At 37.6% G+C, this 22,065-nt stretch overlaps 1 protein-coding gene across 9 annotated transcripts in view; it reads left to right on the top strand.

Moving 5' to 3' along the window:
• KLF12 (Kruppel like factor 12) overlaps nucleotides 1-22,065 on the top strand; it is a 412,821-nt gene that overhangs the window by 299,480 nt on the left and 91,276 nt on the right. For all 9 annotated transcript variants that reach the window (XM_019794254.2, XM_011218608.3, XM_019794255.2 and 6 more), the window contains one exon: nucleotides 3,257-3,392. In XM_019794254.2, coding sequence (XP_019649813.1) covers nucleotides 3,257-3,392 — 136 coding nt within the window. The remainder of the gene's footprint in view (nucleotides 1-3,256; nucleotides 3,393-22,065) is intronic.

Genomic DNA, 22,065 nt, shown 5'->3' with positions numbered 1-22,065 from the left:
CCCCCCCCCCCCCCCCCCAGCAATGAGCTGGGATACCCAAAGCTATCTCATCCCTTTCTCATTCAAAAGGAACAAAATCTCAAATGTAAATTCTTTTCAGATGCTTATACTTGATTTGCTGCTCTCTTACTTTGGGAAGTAGATGATGGTTTTGGTTCTGGTGCCTAGGTAACATTTCCATTTTCTCTGAATGGGTGCCCCCAGAGAATCAGTGCTTCTGAAATGACTGAGGAACTCAAAAACTAATGGAGGTTAACTAGGGTAGACGTTCCTATCCCACATTTAATAAAAATAGAGTAGAATTATGCAAGTATGTAGATAAGCTAATCATCTGACCTAATCAGCAATGCAGATTTTAAAAAGCCTTTCTAATTACTTCCTCAGCTTGGCTGAAGGTATGGGTAAAAAGAAATTTCCCAGCATGATGGTAGCAGATGTATTTCATAATATTTATTGAAAATATTGGAAAGAAATCCTCAATTATGATGTTCCTGAAAAGTGCATCAAAAAAGATATCATATTTAACATATTTTAAACTTTCATTAAGATATAAACATAACATAATTTAGATGATCAACTCTCCCACCAGTTATTTGGAATCATTATTACAATTAGACTTTAGCTCTCAGAGCCAGATTGCTTATTGGTTAACTGCCTGTGTCTTCCCTGAGTTGTATTACTTATCCATGAAAGCTCTAGTTCTCTTGGACAAAATGGGACCACCGGGATAGTCTCTGTTCTTTAGCTGTTTGTTAATTTGGTATCTTGGCAAAGGAGTCCTAGTGCATGATGTTTCAACAACTTTAAATGTTAAGTTGCTGACATTTACAGGCATATGTAACACCACACAATATGTGATTTGGAAGCCTAGATAGATCTGATACTCATTTTCTTGGCAGAATTTGAGTAGTCATGAATGACTGTCAAATAAATCATTCTACAATAGGGTTGCCCAAAAAGAAGCTAGCTATGAATTCCTGGTTGAAATGCCTATATCATTCCTGTGTGTTGTGGTACTTGAGTGATCATTGTTCATCTTTACCTTCCATTCTGTGTGCTGCTCGATATCTTTCCAACGCATTCTGCTTAATATAAGTTGGCCTGAGTCAGTTGCTGTTGCCTGCAGTCAAAATAAATCCTAAATGATTGGGTACTTTCAGTGCCTTTGGAGTGCCTGAATGCTTACGTAGCTCTCTGTTATCAGATTTTTGTGGAACTGGATACTTTCCTCTACAAAGTGTTTCTCCAACATCCGTCTTCTAGGGAATCTTCTTTAGAGATCAGATGGAAAATAAACAATGTTTTGTGTCAGACGAAGACAACATTCAAAAACTCTTAATGAGTGTCACTGCATGATTCCTGGCATTTGAGAAAGTGCATGCTGCGTTTTTGGAGAAGTTGTGAGTGCTGAGTCATATGATGGTGATTTGTTTTATTTGAGGACAGGGCCAGAAAATATCAATAATCCAACATATAGTTTATTTTATTGGCTGGTGGCTCTGAAACTATAACATAGTTACACAACTGAAAGTCGTGAGATGTGACAATTTTGTATCCCCAGACTCTTAAATCTCTACATCATAGCTTCTCAGCATGGGTCTTTTGGCATTTCAGACTGGATAATTCCCTGTCACGGGGGACTGATTATCCTGTGTATTGTAGGATATCTAGCGCCATCTTTGACTTGTGCCCACTAGGTGCCAGGAGCATCCCCTTCCCCCGGAGGAGTCATGACAAATCAGATTGTGACAAGCCAGATGTTGCCAAATGTCTCTTGGGGGAAAGGGGGCGATTTTCTCCTTGGTTGAGGACCACTGCTTTAGATTATTTGAATTATTTTCTCTTTCAACTAACATTTATGAAGCACTCCCTTTGTTAAAAATACATTTTGTTATGTTTATATTTACAGGCAGAATGTACGTCAAATACACTAAGGCAAGTATATTCAACAGATAAAATTTCCTTCCTAACCAAGTTTAGTTAGAAATACGTTGGAATGCTTTAGGTTTTTCTATTCATATTGTAAGTACTAGGTAGAATCACGAGAAATTGTCTTTTTGTGAGTAAAAAAAAAATGGTGAAATATCAACATTTCCCAGTGTTTCTACCTAATGTACAATGTACAGTAACAAAGAAATGATTTGAGGGGAAAAAAAGAAATTATAAGTGTGCCCAGATGTGATCGTAATCATGATTTTAAGTGCATTTTGCTTCCCTTTGCAAGCAGTGGTGGTTTTAGAAATCTCTCGTAGGCAGGTTTGAAGAGCAGCGGTCTGGCTGCAGCTGGCTAGGGCTGAAGTCATATATTTTAATGTGATTGCATAGCTTGTGCAGTACTTTTAATTTAGAAGGTGTGCTTATTTTGTGCTTGAGGTGAGGGCTGATGTAAAACCTAGACAGCAGTGGATACTAAAACTGTTCGTAGGAGGAAGTGGAACTGAAATCTGAATTTTAAAAATATGCGTTCACACATTAAATGTTGATGGTAATCCTTTCATTTGAAAGGATCCGATGGTCCCGGTGAACAGGGGTCACAGAACATCAGGCTATTGCTTGCTTTGTTGGCAAGTTCACGGTGGGAGAAGAATCGTATCTGGAAATGCCTTTCTGAAAAATGAAATCGGAACAGAGATGAACACTTTCTACCACATAAAACATATATTTAAAATGCTGCTACTTCTGTCATTTTTGTGCACTCAGATCTCCACTTAGAACAGTAATGAACTGTGAGACAGCATTCACTGAAGTATGAAAAATACCTAAAACTTTGTGTTAGTCTTGTAAACCTTGTTCTTCTTTAAGCTTATTAAGAGAGCTATAGGCAGATAAAATCTCCTCTCCCTTGGCTCTCCACCTTCCAGGGAATGTGCTAACGAGCAGTGAAATGGCCAGAACTCTGGCAGCAGAAGCAAGAAGGAAGAGCCAGGGGGTTGCACAGTAACTCACGAACTACCTAATCAGCTTCTTGACCACTCAGGAGTTCGTAATATTGTGGATTTTATAGTTTCTATTCTGTAATCGTCCCCTGAAACTGTTGAGAGCTGATGGAGGTTCTGTAAATCAAATGGACAAGGGAAAAAAGTCAGTAAATGCTCAGTACATAAAATGCACCACTTTCACGAATTCCTGGGATTTCTAGAGAATTCCATGTGCGTGATAGGCACAGAAGAGAGATGCCGTGCTTGATGTTGGTCCAGGACAAGGTTAACTTTCTGCACACTAATTTTAATTCATTATATATGCCTTTTTTTCCCAGCACAAATGGACCCCCGAGGCCTATCTCCCAGACAAAGTAAAAGTGACAGTGACGATGATGACCTGCCAAATGTGACCTTAGATAGCGTTAATGAGACTGGATCTACGGCCCTTTCCATAGCCAGAGCAGTACAAGAGTAAGTACCGTGTTCTCAGGATGAACTAAGACTCGCCAAGGTGTTCAGTGGGTAATGGAAACAGCAGTACCTCCTGTTCCCAGGACTTGTCATTCCAGCTCGGAACGAGCTCACGTGTCAGCATCCTTCCAGCCAGGCTTACGTTCTTTGGGAGCAGATTAGGGGAAAGCATGAAGTATTTTACGTAGTTGAAAATCTGTGCTTTTGTTAGAAATGAGGCTCCTGTGCATCTCTCCTAACACCCTCCTACCTCTTCTCTTTAACTCTGAAAAAAATATATTGTTCTTTTTGAATGTCACCATCCAATTATTATCATCATCGTTATTAATCATATACAACAGTCAAGAGAAATAAAATATGGCAAGTATTACGATCTTGTTTTGATAGGAAAGTACAGAACAGCTTTTTTGAAATTTTGAATTTGGGAGATGATATTTTACCACTTTGAAACATCAGAATCATGTGTAATTTTTAAAGAGATCTTTTCTCTCTCCTTTTATCCAGACCATAGAGTTAGAGTTCATCCTTGTTAATCGAAGATAGTTGCTTTTCCATCATTGTCGATTCTGTATCTAGAATTGAACCTATGACTAGTCCTTGTATATTTTTTTCTCTGGAATAATTTTTAATAACATTATCTTACATAAGAGTAGGATTTAAATAGCCACTGTTGTTGCTGACACATGAGTTAGCAGTTCACTCAAGATGATCTTAGTCACTTCCCATATTTTAATTCCTTTTCCCAAATACTGACTAAGAACTGACTCTGCTCCATGTATTAGTCTTTGAAATCTTTAAATAACACACACACACTTTAGTATGGCGTTTTGGAATTCAAAGCATATGTGTGTCTGTGTGTGTGTAAAATGAGTAATGCGTTTCTATGTTCTATGGATAATACATATATAATATTTATATGATATATGTTTGTGCACACGTATAAATATATATGGTATATTAGGGGAAACAGGATATAATGGATCTAAAATGAAATTTGGAGTCCGAAAGATCTGAATTCAAATTTACATTTGAGCTCTTGGTGGTCGTGTGACTTTTGGCAAGTTATTTAACCACTCTGAGATGTTTCTTCATCTGTATAAGAAAATCAGAATACTTACCTTATAGCCCTGTTATGAGGATGTAATACAGTTTATAAGATATAAAAATCAAGTCACAGTGTTTTGGCACATAGAAGGCTTCAATTAACTATGGAATTAGCATTATAATTATAGTAATAGTGTATAGTATATGACAACTGGGAAATTAAAGTGTGGCAAATATTGTTATTCTAATTGTACAAGTGAAGACACTCAGAGAAGTTAAATGACTCCTCCAAAGGAGGATATAATGAGTAGTAGCAAGACAAAGTTTTGGACTTCTGACTCCCAAAACAGATTTTTCCCTAAGAGTAACTGTCGTGTTTGTTTCCAATAATATTCTTTCACTTCAACACCTATAAAAAGCCTTTTTTCCCTCCTTTGTTCAAATAACTGGTTGTAGTCACTTAGTTTCTCCAAAGCAAATGTTCATTTGAGCCAAGATAGGCATTGAGTCAAAGGGGTTGCTGAAGTCATGTTTAAAATGGTGTCATGCTGAGTCACCTCATCACTAATTCAGTGATCAGCACAGTTAATATGGTTTTGTGTGACCTAAATCTTAAGATCCATCTTTGAAATGAGACTAAATGATGACAAGTTTCAGTTCTAAGATGAATAGTAGGTTTCAGAGACATTTTAGTCATATTGTTTTCCTGTATCATTATAATACACGTATAATTTGCGTGTGTGAGCACGCGAGTGTTTACACAGGTGGGTGTGTTTCTTTTAATTCAAGCCTTAAAGTTGGGAACTGTGATTATGAAAATCTAAATTATGTTTACTTTTTTGGGGACTTAGATAGCAAATAATGATATTAACTTTTTAAACATAACTATTTTTTTGCTTTTAATATTATGTGCTTATGATATATAGTGTATTTTCATGTGAAATGCTTACTAGCAGCCTCAGGAACTGGAGCCTCCTTTGCAGCCTAACCTCTCTGGCTTGCTTTGTGAGAACATTTTCAAGCCACAGTATCTTGTATAACTGCATATGCCTGCCTTTATTACTATTACAAAATTTGCCTGTGTATCTAGGGAAATGCCAGATTCATTATTCATGTAAGTGTTTTCATTAAACGATTAGTAAAGAATACTGAGCCGTCACCTGGGAAGCCCTAGAACGCCAGGACCCATCAATAGTTAATTAAGTCTCATTCAAGACGCAGTGTGTGTATGTAAACACCGGGAAGTGAGAAGATAGCATTAGATGAAGCAAAAAGAAGGCTCTGTAGAGACCTTTTAAATATGGGTGTATTTCAAAACTTACAGTAATGTACTGAGGAAAATTTTATTCTGGGACAAATAAATGTATAATCCTTGTTAGACACTTAAAACAAAATCTGTACTTTGGTTTACCCAAAGTTAACTTTCAATGTATACAGTTGTCAGCATGTCTTTCTGCTCCTCTCTTAGTTTCTCCTTAATTCTTTAATACATATTGCTATTAATGATTTCCTGTTTTCTCTTTTTCTATCTGCCTTTGGGTCTTGATGTCTTCTATTAACTCAAAAGCTGTCAAACAAAAATTTCCAGGGTAGTATGATCAATAAAATAATGCATTAAATAAAGTGTAAAACACCAGCTATGCATACGCAAGATGAGCGGATTTCAAAAGACACCTGTACTTGCCTGTTTGCAAAACTTTCTTGAGAGAGTTAGATTGAGAAGTATGTCTATGGGTAGAGAGGCAACGACATCAAAGGTTTATGTTTATTAGAGGTAGCATACTTTAAAAGCCGTGGGCAACCGGTACACATTTGGCTTTCCAATCAAAGGTGAAAGGAGTCATGGTTTAGGAAGGGTTCAAAGGCTGGCCTCTTAATTCATTGGCCGCCAGTGCAGCATCAATCAAGGAGAAGAGGAAGATGAGGAAGGAACATATTCGGGAATGGTTGAAACTGCCTTGTCCTTGACCTGTCCCTACGACAAGATGCTAACTGGAGGGGTGGGTTCTCTTCTTTGTCTTCTTGCCCATTAAGGTTCATAGTCTTGTCAATAATCATTATAGTTTGAGTTTTTAATTAGGTGACTTACTTTATTGACATTGGTATATCTACATAGCCTAAACCTTAATATACTAACACATTTTTTTCTAAATGCCTGTTATGCATTTTACTGGCTTTTTTTTTTTTAAGATTTATTTATTCTGGGGGGGTGGGTGGGGAGGGCAGAGAGAGAGAGAGGGAGAGGGCAAGGGCTGAGCACAGAGCTTGCCACGGGGGCTTGATCTCAGGACCCCGAGATCATGACCTGAGATGAAATCAAGAGTTGCATGCTTAACTGACTTTGTCACCCAGGTGCCCTTGTGTTCTACTTGTTTTTAAAATGAACTTTTAATCCTTTAGTTTAAGAAATGTTTCCTTTGATTTGAAATGCAGAGGTTGTTAGCCATAATTGCATCCTCCCTGCCACGTATTCAGATTTTCCTGTCTTTAAATAAAAAAGAACATCGTTTGGTACTGGAGTGGGAACCTGAGGTCACTTTGATGTGTATAGATTTATAGAGTGAGGTTTCTGAACTGTGCTTGAACTAATCATTTCAACCATTTTCATTAATTCTCTTGATTATCGTTTATCAGCTCAGGATCAGTGAATTCAAATACAATGGAAAAAACCACGGAGAGGCCCACACACAGGCTCTGCCCTTTTCTTGTTTTAATTGTGCAGATATTGTCCAAGTCAGAAACCGCGTGTTCGGTAATTCTGACAACGCCACCTTCCAGCAACTCATAGAACATCTGTTTTGTTTTGGTCTGGGTTTTTTTTTCCCCCCGATGGTAAAATAGGGTCATTACCCTTAACAACTTGACAAACATAATTATGAAATAAGTGTTTGGAAAAAGAGAAGTACAGGCACATGATTAGAGCAAATTATTGTAATTAACTCTCACCCCAGGCAAAACAATGATATTTTTTTTAAATAGGTACAGTTTGGCTGTGTTACCCAGACCCTCTAATTTCTGTACCCCTTTATAATTATTTTTCTCTAATTCCAAACACTCATACTCCTCGTTTGTTAACAGGAGTAGATTAATCAACTTCGTACAAACTGAAGTGTAAGTGAATGAGACTATCTCCTGAGAGAAATTTCAGTGTAACCGGGAACAAGCCATAAACTAAAAGGATAAGGATCTAGACACAGGCATCCCTCCACTTCCAGAAGTTCCCATTATGCCGCTTTGCTTTTACAAAAGACCTATTTTTGCTAACTGAAAGAAAGCCATCTTTACAAAAGAAGGTGAACAGCAGAAATAGGGTTCAGTATTTTTTTGCAGTAAGCCCTTAGAGAGGCAGCATATACTCCAAGCAGGGAGAGCAGCCCCTCCAGGCTCCCTCCCCGGGAACCACACCCAGCATCTCTGCAGCAAACTACCAGAGCTTTGAGCTGGTCTGTGAGCAGCCTTGCTGTATCTCAATCTGTTGTGTGCCTCCATTAGTAAGGTGTGTCCTAAGACATCACAAAGGCCTAAGAGAGGTTATTTTGGGGGTCTGGGAATGCTCAAAAACTTTTCCATATAAGTTAATGGACATTGCCTCTTCACTGTACGCCATTTTGGCTTACGAAAGGTTTCATGGGAACATTCTACTTGGATAGCGGAGGAATCCTGTATAATACTTTCAGTAAGAGCGAGATGGGAAAGGGTAGAGTGCAGGGTGAGGGAAGCAGATGCAGATGTTAAGGAGATACACCTGTGTTACCCAGTGTCAGTCCTTTGAGCATTGTACATGCATGTTACTGTTTAACTCACACCGTATCTGAGGAGCCTACCCTCTCTCATCTTTATTATTAACTCTCAGAGGGAAGAAAAGCAACAAAATTAGTAGCGTTAGCAACTTTTTGCTTTGGCTAGCTTCCCTGATACTTGCTACTTGATAAAAGGATATTCTTTTTAAATGGTTCATTGTCAAGTACATTTAAGCTAATCAAAATATTTCACTGTCTTTCTCCCCCTGTTTTTATTACAATTGACCTTTGAACACAGGGTTGAATTGTGCAGGTCCACTGATATGCGGATTTTTTTTTTCAAATAAATACAGTGGAATACTTTAAATTTATTTAATTTTCCTGATGATTTTCTTAATATTGTTTTCTCTAACATACTTCATTGCAAGGATACAGTATGTAATACATATGCAAAATATGTATTAATTGACTGGTTTTGTTATTGACAAGGCTTCCAGTCAACAGTAGGCTATTAGTAGTTATGTTTGGGGGGAGTCAAAAGTTACCTTTGGCTCACGGCGTGATCCCGGTGTTCTGGGATCGAGCCCCACATCGGGCTCATCCTCTGGGAGCCTGCTTCTTCCTCTCCCACTCCCCCTGCCTGTGTTCCCTCTCTCGCTGGCTGTCTCTCTGTCAAATAAATAAATAAAACCTTTAGGAAAAAAAAAAAAAGTTACCTGTGGATTTTTGACTGCACAGCGGGTCAGCATCCCTAAGCCCAGTGTTGTTCAAGGGTCAGCTGGGTATTTGCTCATGTGAAAGTCCCTTCTCAAAAACTGCTTGAATTTCTGGAGATGAAGAGTGCTATCTTTAGTACATTTTCTCTTAAATTATCTTTGAAAGAACAGATATGGTAGGAAGTGAGAGATCCTATTGTTATTTCAAACTTTGTTACTAGTTCAAACATCATGGTTCTTAATTTAGAAAAGTGCATTTAGTGATTTAAAAAAAGAAGAAGAAAAGAAAAGGTCAGAAATCTTGGTGCATTCGGTTAGGCATCTACTCTTGGTTTCTGCTCAGGTCGTGATGTTAGGGTCAAGATGCAGCCCCGAGTCAGGCTCTGTGCTGGGTATGGAGCCTGCTTGGATTCTCTCTCCCTCTTGTCTTTTCCCCACCCCACCCCACCCCGTGCTCAATCACTCTTTTTCTGTCTCTCAAAAATAAATAAAGCTTTTTTTTTTTTTTTAAGGGTCAGAAATCTTGAGTGGTATTTTAGGTTTTGTTTTCAGTTTTCTTGTTCTGAACTTCTTGAAGTTTCTATTAATGCCCTCCTGTATGATTGTGTTAATGTCTTTTAAAATTACAGTAGAGAACAGTACAAGAGATGAGGAAGAAAGCAAAAACAAAGGAATTATAACTGACAGCCTACTTTTTAACAGATACTATGGAAGCTCATGTAGTTTTCATTTAATTTGCCCTGTGATCCTGCTTTTATCCTGGAGATAAAGAAATGGAAACCCAGAGCGGTTTACTCTATCCCCAGAGGTCCTGCAGCTGTAATTTACAGAGCTCATATTCATTTCCAAGTTTGTCTGACTATAAACCCATATTCCTTTGTGAAGACAGCTTCTGTCTTTATGTTGTGGCTTTAATATCTCTAAACTGCCAACTATCTAAAATTAGCAAAGTTTTTTGAACTTCAAGTACCAATAAGTATGCAATTGTATGAAATAATTTCATATTTTTTCATCTTTAAACTCATTATTACTTTAAATATAATCTGATATGGGGGAAATAATTCTATCAAGTACCTTCTCAGAATTTTTTTTAAAGCTATTCCTCTTCTATAAATCACACACATTATATTGAAGTCTGAGGAAATAAAATACGAACATATTAGCGTTTTTCATGTAAACTTCACTGGTACTATTTTATTTAAAGAAATTATTGTTGGGAGAAACGTGGTTTCAAGTGTGTTTTAATATACACATACATGCTGACATTCCCAAACCCCAAAAATGAACATCTCTTATAGAATTGCTTTCTGTCAATCTATAAAAGGAAAAGTTTGTCCAAGGGTTAAAATCACCCTGTGTCATCTGCTTTTGCACCCCTTGACTGAAAGATTTGAGAGTACTTGGATCCTGTCTCTCTCCTCATCTACTGATTAGAATGAACCCAACTGAGCTGATCGTGCCCAGAGAGAAAGCCAGAGAGCTCAGCATGTCAAAGGACTTCTGTTTTTCCTCTCAGTTCTTTCCTAGATTCTTCTTTCATTAAAAGAAGCTGTAGGTTTATTTAATAAGCCTAGCATGCTTGGGACATTTTCAGATCCCTGCCCCTGCTTCATGTCCTACCGCAGAAACAGCTGTGATTCACATCAGTAGGTAGAGCTCTAGATGTCTGATAGTGACTATCGTGGCTGATACGGGCTCTACTGATCGGTCAATCTGAGAGGTGTTCATTCCCTCGCCAGGGGAGATGAATGTTTTTGGGTTGCTCTTCTTTTGAAAGAGCTCAGAAAAAGCTGCTGCTTTTCAGTGAATGAACACAGATAAAACCTAAAGTGTATGCTTAGCCTGCATCAGCCCATCAGTCTCCCACGCCTAAAAAACAATTAAAAATCATGATCACTGAATAACTCAGTCCCTGGGTGTTTAATACCAAGATCGAGACTGTTGCAGCCACACACAGTCCCATATATCTGCTTTGGTGGGACACTGCTTGTCCCTCCTTAAGAAAAGTGAGCTCAAGTTTGACCAATAGTTTGATATTCGAATTATATCATGAGGTACCAAAGTAAGCGATCTATTCATTTGGTGAGTGGTTAATTAATTTATTCAACCCTGTGTTACATGCTGAGGACAAGATGAATGATTCATAGTATGTTAGCACGGGGACCTCAGCATCTCAATGTAAGAGCTGAAGTAAAGCACGAGACGATAAAAGCATAGGAAGGACTGCAGTGAGAGAACAGAGAGGGTACACGCAACTCAGTCTGGAATAGGTAAAAACATTGATGTGTGGTAGGGGTGCAGCAGTTCATAATAACTGGTGCAGAGGTGAGTGGAGCAGGGAGATGGGAGAAGAAGCTGCTTGGGGAGGTGGGTGGGGACCTGATTGGGAAGGATGAATTTATTCTGTAGACAGTGGGGAGGTGTGTGGATGGGCTTTAAGTGGGAACAGCAAATGTCCGTCTCAAGGAAGCTGCATGTGGTTGGGCAAGTTGAGCACTGTACATCCCAAAGGGTGCTATTTACATCGTTGTGGATATGAACAGTACTGCCTAGGTGTCCACAGTTTCCATGGTTAGACATAGGAGCTTGTGGTATAAAGATATGTAGATATCTATATAGCGAGAGCTAGGTAGATAGATACAGACATATAGAAAGTGGTGGGGATGGGAGGAGACAGACAATAAGCATTAGTTAAAATTCCTTGATCTTACAGAAGAAACTGAGCTCCATAGATCCCAATGAATTATTCCAGCATTCTGTCCCTAGAGAGAGGGGCTCAGGACTGAACCTTTTTATTCACTCATACTTTTCCCTCTAGGCTATGATACAAATTCTCTTTTTTCTAAGGGAACCTGCAGTTATTTAACCAAAACAAGAATCAAAAAGCAAATGAAAAAATGCAAAACCAATCTTCCCTCTCAAAACATTTGTTTACTTCATATTTCTTTCTGGCCTGAGTTCTTGAAACCTAGTTTTGTATCCCCTGATGATTCAAAAATATCCATTAGCCTAGAAAGTTTTTAAAAATGTATTATTACCGCCCCTTCTAGTAGCCATTAAGTACTTTTTCCCTAAAAATGATGCAGCTATTTTTCCAAGGAGGGCTTATCCTCGGAACTTTTTGCGCATGAATCTTTTTGATCATTAAAAAGTAAAATGAAATAAAAAAGAACGTATCATATATGAAAGCCACTACCCAGGAGTTGCTGGTTGAGAGTGATTTATGTCTCTTATCTCTGTGATAGGCAATTTATACTCTATGCCTAATGCTACACAGTCAGTTTGATCCCCCCCACCCAGGGCCGAAACTGACTTGAACGTCTTCTGATACACTATAGATATAAACAGATTCATTTTAGCCTTTCTAACCACTTGGAAATTATTGGGTTAACTGTGTGTTGATTTGTTTTTAAACTGCCATGCCTCATTTTAATGTGAATTTACTACTTCTTGGTGATCAATTTAAAAATAGAAATCAGGCTTTTTAAGACCAAACTTTTTGTTTTTATTTTTATTTTAAGGGGATTCCAAAGTTACATCATGGATAGAATTGATGAGCCACTTTTATTTGACAGTGGCTACGTATTTTTGCTACTTTGATGTTTAAATTTTTTTTTAGTGTTAGTAATTTCTAAGATGATTCATAATTTAAAATATGCTGGCATTTCATGTGGTCATGCAGTATATATACTCCAAACTGATTGCAAGTATTAATATGCTTTTAATTCCTTGACATACTTCTCCATGTGAGATCTTTATGTAGCTTTTTTTTGGCTATGTATTCTACCTATAATCACATTGCAAATTTATGTACACCATTTATATTTCTCATATATATTCCTAATGTGTGTAACTTGTGAGTATAGGTAGTCATTTCTCATGCATTTTTGATATGTGTTGACATAGATACTCAGTGATAATGTTGAAATATTAATAAGTTTCGCTACAAGTTCCCAGAACTATTCATCACTATTTCATTTATTAATGTAGTCAGAGAGAGTATACATGATAGAAAACCATACTGTAATATATTTGAAATTAACTCAATTCACCAGGATATAATCTCTTCTATTTTCAGTCAAATGCTCTAGACACTCTCTTTTCTTATTACTCTTTATGAGTTATAGCCATTGTACCATAATTTTCCTTTACTTTACAGCACTTTCCCACACACTTGAATCTCATTGAATACATTTACTTACATGCATCAAAGGGAAGTAAAAAACTGAAGGGTACGTTTTCATGGAGAACTTGCTGCTATATAGGAAGATCTAATACAGATGGAAAAGGATAGCTTGGAGAAGAGTAAATCTTACCAGGTTGACGTTTTACCATGATATTTTGCCATCAGCTTACACAATTGCGTAACTGAGAGTCACTATCCAGCTGAAATGTACAACATCGTGCATCATGGCTTATCTTAAAAAGTAAACCCCAAACCATGTGTGGTCAGTAATGATAAAAATGCCAGCAAATGTTGAGAATATTTCTGAGTATCTGAAAAATTATTAGTGTGCAGGAAAGAATTCCAAACTTAATTTAAAAGTAATTATATATTCTTAGCTGAAAGGATCATTTTATCAATGTAATTTTTAATATTAGACTGAGTCAGATACTGCTTCTAGATAGAATTCTGGATCTTGAATAAAATTATTTCTGTCAGTCTCTTTCCCTACCTACCTACCCACCCACCTACCTACATATCTTTCCAAATATCACTTACTTTTGGCTGCAAATAACAATAAGCCTTACTAGAGAGCTTAACCATGGAATTTCTTTTCCTAGTATAACAGGAAGTCTAGGATACACAGGACAGGCTGGTGGAGGTGCTCAGAATGTTCTGAAGGTGTCTTCTCTCTTCCTGTTTTGTTGCCCTTCAGTTGTGGTTTTTTTCCTAATGGTTGTATGAAGTCGGCTCCATCTTCAGGCATCCAGCCCTTGTTCCAGTCAGAGGGAAGAAGTAAAAGTGCAAACCAAGCAACCAGAGGAGCATACCAGCCAACTGTGACACATTTTTTTAAAGATTTTATTTATTTGAGAGAAAGAGCAAGCAGGAGAGAGCATGGCGCGCGCGGGGGGNGGGGGGGGGGGGGGGGCGGTGCTCTGAGGGAGAGGGAGAAGCAGGCTCCCCGCTGAGCAGGGAGCCCAACATGGAGCTCTATCCTAGGACCCTGGGATCAGGATCTGAGCCAAAGCCAGACGCTTAACCAACTGAGACAGCCAGGTGCCCCTACTATGTCTCTTTTCAAAAAGAGACATGTCTATGAAGAAAGGAGACTATGTCTCCTTTCCAAGGAGCCCCACCCTGTACTGCCTGCATCTCATTGACCAAAACTGGTTTGCATGTTCCCAATTATTGGAATATGGCTTAGGGGAAAGAAAAATATGACAGACTGAGTCAGTAAACCAGTATCGCCTGCCACCAAGCTTAGAGTTTAATCCTTAAGAAAAATATGGTACCACCCCAAACCCAATGTCAAGGTGGGTTTTTTTTTCTTTTTTTAAAAAATCAGTCATCTGTTACCACTATAATGCTGTATAGACGGCCATTCCAAAACTCTGTGGCATATTGCTATAAAGCATTGACTTTTCTTCCATGTCTCAGCTGATTGGTTGGGGCAGGTCCACAGGTTGTTGGAGCAGCAATGTTCATGTCTCTCATTTTTCTAAACCCAACAGATGACCTATGTCATGTATTTCTCACGGCAGTGGCTAGAGTGTAAGAGGAAAACCCCATCTGTACAAACACATTTTAAGCCATTGCTCACAGCACTCATCTGCCAGCATCCCATGGCCAGCGCAAGGCGACATGACCCAGCCTAGCATCAGTGTAGCAGGGACCACATTTCTCCCTGGAGATGCGGAACTTTAGGGGAGTATTGACTAACATACTTACAATTTAGAAAAGGAAGGCTATTGTTTCTAGAAGCAATTAAAATAATTGAATTTACTACGTTTTGGCAAATTTTAGTCATGTTTTATGATAAAATTTCTAGGTGATTCTGATGGATCTCATAATTCCTCCCCCTATATTCACTTAATGATGTATTTCTTACAATCAGTAATAACAAGTACATTTATGATGTCTTGGTATCTGAATTTCATAGAGTAAATTCATATCTCCAGGGTTTATACTCTCAGAAGTGTTCTTTTGCTAAGTATAATAGAGGGTATTATTAAAATGTTGTGCTTAGGCAGCTGATGCTAGCCGAATGAGCAAATTCTGTGAAATATAGTTATGGTTAGTCTTTAACTTAAATTTACATTGATTAATCTCATAGTATACAGAATGGCTAAAAATAACTTTAGCTATTTGCCTTTTTCCTCTGATTTCTGGAATTCTATAGCCATGGGCTACAATAGTGACAAAACACAAATAAAGCAAAATTATATAGAGAATTTAAAATAAAATCTTTGAGCTAAAATTTCCTGTTTAGCAATACATGTATCAGTCTCCAATCCTGCATCTATTTTCCATTTTGTTCTATATGTGTAATCACTGTTACAAGTCAGAGGAAGCATGGGGTTTGTTCTCATAGAGTTCCCACTTTCAGATGCAAATATAAAACTAATTTTAAATTGTACATTTAGAGGAACTTTTCTAATACGATAGGAAAATGCAAGCAAGAAAATTGATTAGAAGATATAAATGACTTTTTTAAATCAAGAGATTAAAATATCTTCTTATCAGCTTTTACTGGGTAGATTACATTGTGAGGTTAAAATATTAATTTTTCACTATAGCTCTTAATAAGGCTTATTGACCCAAGTCAAGTTAGAAGACCAGTAAATCTTTTATAAGAATATCCAGCAAAATTAGAAATTGTTCAAGAAAACAAACAAAATAGTTACTGAATTGAAACTATGTAATCTCCTTACATACTAAAGTCAACCAGGTTTTTAAAAATATGTTTATATCTTTGGATTTCTACACCTACATTTTTACCCAAGCTTCCAGATTGACACTACTTTGAAATAAATGTGGAGTTTCATAAATCTTTTTTTTTTTTTAAGATTTTATTTGTTTATTCAACAGAGATAGAGACAGCCAGTGAGAGAGGGAACACAAGCAGGGGGAGTGGGAGAGGAAGAAGCAGGCTCACAGCAGTAGAGCCCTATGTGGGGCTCGACCTCATAACGCCGGGATCAAGCCCTGAGCGGAAGGCAGACGCTTAACCGCTGTGCCACCCAGGCGCCCCGAGTTTCATAAATCTTGCCTCATGTATGTCTTTCGAAGCTCAAGATTATACAAGTTTTTTAAAAAAGGGATTGCATTCACTTATTAGTCGTAAAAATAACCAATTGGTCACATGCCCCCAAATCAGGAAGAATATATTGGAAGTTACGGAAGCAGTGTAGACAAAGCGACTCTGGGCCTGGGCCAAGGTATCAGTGGCAGCTTTTGAATAAGTATCAGTAACAATAACCCTAAGTGTTGTATTAAAAATGTAGTGCTTTATAGTTCCCAATTTATTTTTATTCATTTTTCTCACAGTGTTCTTTAATACAGCAATATCTGAATTATCTTAATTTACAGAGGAGGAAAATTAAAACTCAGGAAAATTAAGTGTGAGTTGGCTGGCATCATAGAACAGATAAGGAGTGTTGCTAAGGGTGCCCAATCAGATGAAATTTTCCACTACATGTTAAAAGTGCTTTTTCCTGCATTCTGTCTTGAAGAGAAAGGATTTCTGATATGTATTTTAAAGAAATAATGGATAGTTTGAGTGATAACTAACTAGAAGGAAGGGTAAGATGAAGGCAGAAGGAATGGCCATGCCTTTGAGCTGAATAACGTAATTGGGAGGAATGGGTAGAGGAGTTTGATACAACGAAACTCCCCAGTGGAGCAGTCCTGTTGCTGTTTGGAGGTCCAGAACTAAAACTGATGAAAGAGGACTGGAAATACAGAAAGGAAGTTATTGGCATAGGGACAATTATTAGGTTTATTTTTATTTTTTAGGTATTATTTGTATACAATAAAACACTTTATTTTAAGGGTACAGTTCAAGGGGTTTAACAATTACATATACTTCTGTAACTGCTACCCAAATCAAGATACAGAACATTTCCATCACCCAGAAAGTTGCCTTGCCTCCTCCCCTCCCCCCATAAATTCACTGTTTCCTCCCAACTCCCAAGCAACCACTTTCTGGTGTCTGTCACCATCATTAATTCTAGACCTTCATTTATGAATTGTGTGTTGTATAGTCTTTTGTTTCAGTCTTCTTTCACTAGTGTTTTTGAGATTTGCACATTTTTGCATTGCTAAGTAGTATTCCATTATGTAGATGTAACATTTTTTTTTATGTATTCACTTTTCCATGCACATTTGGGCTGTTTCCAGTTTGTGCTATTCTATGAGCTGTATGAACATTCATGTGCAACTCTTCTGTGGACACAATGTTTTCATCTCTCTTAGGTAAACATCTAGGAGCAGAATTGCTGGGTCAGAGGAAGATGTGTGTTTATCTTTGTAAGAAACTACCCAACAGTTTTCCAAAGTAATATTATCTTTTTATATTCCCACCTGTGGTGCATGGGAGCTCTAGTCAGTCCACCTCTTCCACTACCTTTGGTAGTGACAGTCTTTTTTTTTTTTTAAGGCATTTTATTGTTATTTAAAATAAGGTCTATTTAATTCTTCATGGTGAAGAATAAGATGCCAAGGACTTGGTTTTGGAAGAAGATCTGTAGTGAGGAGTCAGAAGAAGGAGGAAGAGTTCATCAAAGGGACAGAGGGGCTAAGAGAAGCATCAAGAAAATAGGAAAGAGTGATTTTCAGCCAGGTCCTGTCCCTCTGAAGTTCGAGGAGGGTGGAAAATGAGAAGTCTAATCAATTTAGCAAAAAATGAACTAGAGAGAGTACAGATCTGCTTGAGTTGTGGAAAGGACATATAAGCCTGGGTGAAGCAGGTTAATAGGAAGGAATCACGAGCGTTTAAGTAGGAACCTAAGATTTTAAGGAAGCAAATGTAGCAATGTCTCTGTGAGGGGGAGATGAGAAAAATAAGATGATGACCAGAGTAGTGACAGTCATTTGTATAGACTAGAGATCTACCCAGAGTGAAAAGAGAGTTTGAGACAGTTATTCAGATAATTTGTTTGAAAAAAAAAAAAAAAAACACTTCAGTTACAACATGTTTTTGTCTACATATGTAAAATAAACTTGCTTGTCTGATAATCCTCTGGATAAATTAATGTAGATAACAATTAGGAATTTTTATCCATTCAAAATATGCTTATTAAAGGCCCAGTTTATGCCAGAGTCATTTTTATCTTCTTTCCAGTTCCATGTTAGGTATGTCTTTGTCTTCTTATCCCCATGAACTTTGAAACAACTTGTTTGATCTTTTAACTTTATTTTTTTTTAAACATTTTATTTATTTATTCGACAGAGATAAAGACAGCCAGCGAGAGAGGGAACACAAGCAGGGGGAGTGGGAGAGGAAGAAGCAGGCTCATAGAGGAAGAGCCTGATGTAGGGCTCGATCCCACAACGCCGGGATCACGCCCTGAGCCGAAGGCAGACGCTTTATTGCTGTGCCACCCAGGCGCCCCTGATCTTTTAACTTTAGACACAAATAAATATTTATAAACTTTAAACCCAAAAGGTACATTAGGTCTTGGTTCATTCCAATGAGAAAAGAGCTTTTCTTTTAGTAACAGCCCTTTTATTTGCTAACTCCGTCATATTTTATAATTCTCCAACCTTCTATGTCTTCTGTATTAGAGATATGAGTCTCTTTTAAGTACTTTCCATATTTTTGTGCTTATAGTGTCTTTTAAATACTTTCCATATTTTTGTGCTTATAGAGTCTTTTAAGTACTTTCCATATTTCTGTGCTTATGAAGTGTCCAGCAATCACAATTACTTCCTTATATTGCATAGAACTAAGATCATAAAATCAAATTAGCAGATAAACATTACTGATTCATCAAGGTACTCCTCACAGATTGCTTTGAGTGACTACATTGTTCAACATAATGACATGACAGACGTCAAAAGGGAACTACGTCATTCCTATACTTCATTCATTCAATACTTGAACATCTGCCATATGGAAGACACCATGCTAGACTTTGTGGAGGAGACAAGTAGAGAATGTCATCTTTCATATGCCAAGCGTGATTTCATTTTCTGTCCACTATGATACCTAGGATGTTTGTATTCAAAGAAAATTTCCAGGGAATTAAGGTTTTTCTATGCATTGCAGTAATTTCTGTTATCTTTCATGGAAGCTCACATTTATAAAACATTGAATATATGCCAAGAAATGAGCCATCGTTGTGGAAGGTCTCCCTGGGTCCGGCAGAACCATCTTTATCACAGGGAATAAAAAGATTCAAGATTGTCTCAAATGTCTTCCCAGCTTAGGGGGAGTAAAAGCATCAGTACTTTCCTTTTAGCAAATCTGATGCTTGTAGCACCAGACTTTGTTCATTTTGAAACCAGTTTTAAAGAAGTAGACTAAAGCGGAATACCATGGCTCCTGTTGGCGGCAGAAGATGCAAAAATATGTGTTACACAGTGCAGAGCGAGAGTAGGCAAGCATTCTAATAAATATACTAATCTAAATGTTTCTTAATTTTGTGGGCTAATTAAAAAGAAAATAAACCGTGCATAGGGCAGCTTAATCTGAACATTCCTTCATGATCCTTACACACTCTATCTTTAATATCTTCTAAGGAATATAGGGGATTGGAGATGGCGTAAAGGTCAGAATGATCCACTGACAGGTTGGAAGGTTAAAGTTTTTGAAGTGGCTTCATCAGAAAAAGGAAAACTTAAGGATGTTTTCAAAGTTATGTTTAAACAAATTGAACATTATCAGACAACAGGCAGGGTTGAACTGTGTTTCAACTGGGATATATTTGTGGAGAGAGAGAGAGAAGACTCCACATTAAATGTTTAAATTTTCTTTATTAAATATATTCATAGGTGTGTGTAACTAAAAATACCTGCAATTTTTTTAAAAAGGGTATTCCAGTGTAGGACAGAGAATAGGTTTATAGGTGGCTTGAAGAACACCTTGTGTTCTGCCACTAGTAAGTGGTGGACCCAAGGCATGTCGCCAAATCTCTGTAGATCTTTTTTCTAACCAGAAAACAAGGGGTTTGGACTAAATTATCTCTCCGTTCCTATTCAGGGCTATTATATACAGAGTGAGTGATGTGTTAACGTACTTGAAAGACCTGAGCCCTCCTCAATAAATGTAACTTCTGGTGACCATCCAATCTCTTTTGCCATTGAACTGTGTGACTTTCCTGTGAAGTATGTATTTCTCCTGTGTGATAATGATGCGTGATAACCATGCCTAGAGTGACAGCTTCACTTCCAGTTGGAAAGTGTGTAGATTGTGGTTTCACACAGTTTGATTCACATTTATGTATTTGTTCTTTAATGATCAACTCCTTGAATTTGAGTAATCAGTTTAGAGTTTTAGGTATAAAAATGTCAAGTAAGATTTACTTTAATGATAATAGGTGATTTATAAGACATACAATAAAAAGTGTCAAGAACCTCACTTGTGGAAAATATTAATCAAGAAGAAGGGAGTTGATAAAAAAGCAATCCTCATCCAGGAAATTCATTCACATCACAAGTCCAAGCCAATTCACTTATTAGTGTGAGCTAACAAAGGGAGTTTGTGAACTGTGAACTCAGAATGAGAAGGTAGGCATCCAGTGTCAGAAAATCTGCTCTGATGATGTTTTTCAAGATGGTACTTACAGAGTCCGAAATTTTAAGTGTTTAGGATTCATTTTAATGAATCTTAACTCTTTATAAAACTACGGTGATAACACAATCACATATAAGTGAGTTACCTACCAATATTTTCACAAACTTGGAGCCTGTGAGTGTGTTAACTTATAGGACCAGATGATCTCATTCGAAGGCAGATCACAAAGCACATCTCCAGCCATCCCTGCTCATATGTTTGAAGCCCCCATACATGCCGTTCTTGGGTTGGTGAATGCAAGAACTTGGCACATGGCCTGTAATGTAGTAAAACCTCAATAAATGTCCTCACTCTTTTTATTATCTATCATTGGTTATAAAGGTTGTCACTTCGCACTAGTTCTTTTCAAATTCATGTCTACAGATGTCCGCTCGCATAAAATCGCACAGCTGAGTATGTTCCTAACGCACACGTGTGCCACACTCAAGTCAACATCAGGCTGCGTTGGGCACATGTGTCCAGCACGTGCCCTCACCACGGCCTAACCACCGGTTGTATAAGGACTAGTGAATACTTAGCACATGTGACCAAGGTCATCTACTGGAAACCATTTTGGTTCTGGTTTTCTAACTTTAATAATGATGACCAACAATATGCACTTCCTTTAGAAATTTGTATGAATTCACTTTGAAACAGAAATTTCCATTACTCTTTTTGAGGCTTGGGGGGGGGTCACTGTTTTAGTATGAAGGTATGACACATAACGTCGTTACACATACAGATCTTAGGTGTACAGCATAATAGACGCATATGACCTTCGCAAAGATCACGACACACAGTATTTATCTTGGAAGGTTCTTTTTTCCCTCCCTCCCAAATCTTGATTATTTTAGTACTTCTCTACCCAGGGATAATCTCAATTATTCTAATGGAAGTGATTTTGAGATTGCAAGATGCCCTGTTAAACAGCCTGACATCTATAACTGAAGTTCAGGGGTGCAGATTCATTCATACTCCCTAATTGAAACAGAATGCAAGGTAATTTGAATGCTGCCATTGTTATTACAAAAGCTGTAAGATTTTAATATTTATCAAAACACATTGTTCTTTTTCTAGTCACTTAATGATAATCAAGGACTTTCCTTTATTATAACTAGATATTGCTTTTATCTCTTTTATACTTTGAAACTCCCTGTGCAATTTGTTTGTAAAAAGACTTCTAGAACAAGCAGTTTTCATCTAAGTAGCAGGTACACAGTGGTGGGTTAGGACTCACTGGTATGTTGGAATCGGTCAAGAGGAAGGCTGGAATTGCCCCTAACTGGCTGGAAATGTATAACCTGCTGTCTGTCCCAGAGCCATAGCGAGTGACCTTCAAAAGCTGGGTTTATTTATGCTTATTTGCCTATGTCTGTATAAGTGAGTATATGAACATGGTAATTACATGTCTGTAAACATGGGGAGTAAAGCAGTTGAAAACAGCTGATTT

Source organism: Ailuropoda melanoleuca, chromosome 7, assembly GCF_002007445.2.
Source record: "Ailuropoda melanoleuca isolate Jingjing chromosome 7, ASM200744v2, whole genome shotgun sequence".
NCBI lineage: Eukaryota > Metazoa > Chordata > Mammalia > Carnivora > Ursidae > Ailuropoda > Ailuropoda melanoleuca.
This window is presented reverse-complemented; position numbering and strand designations above follow the sequence as displayed.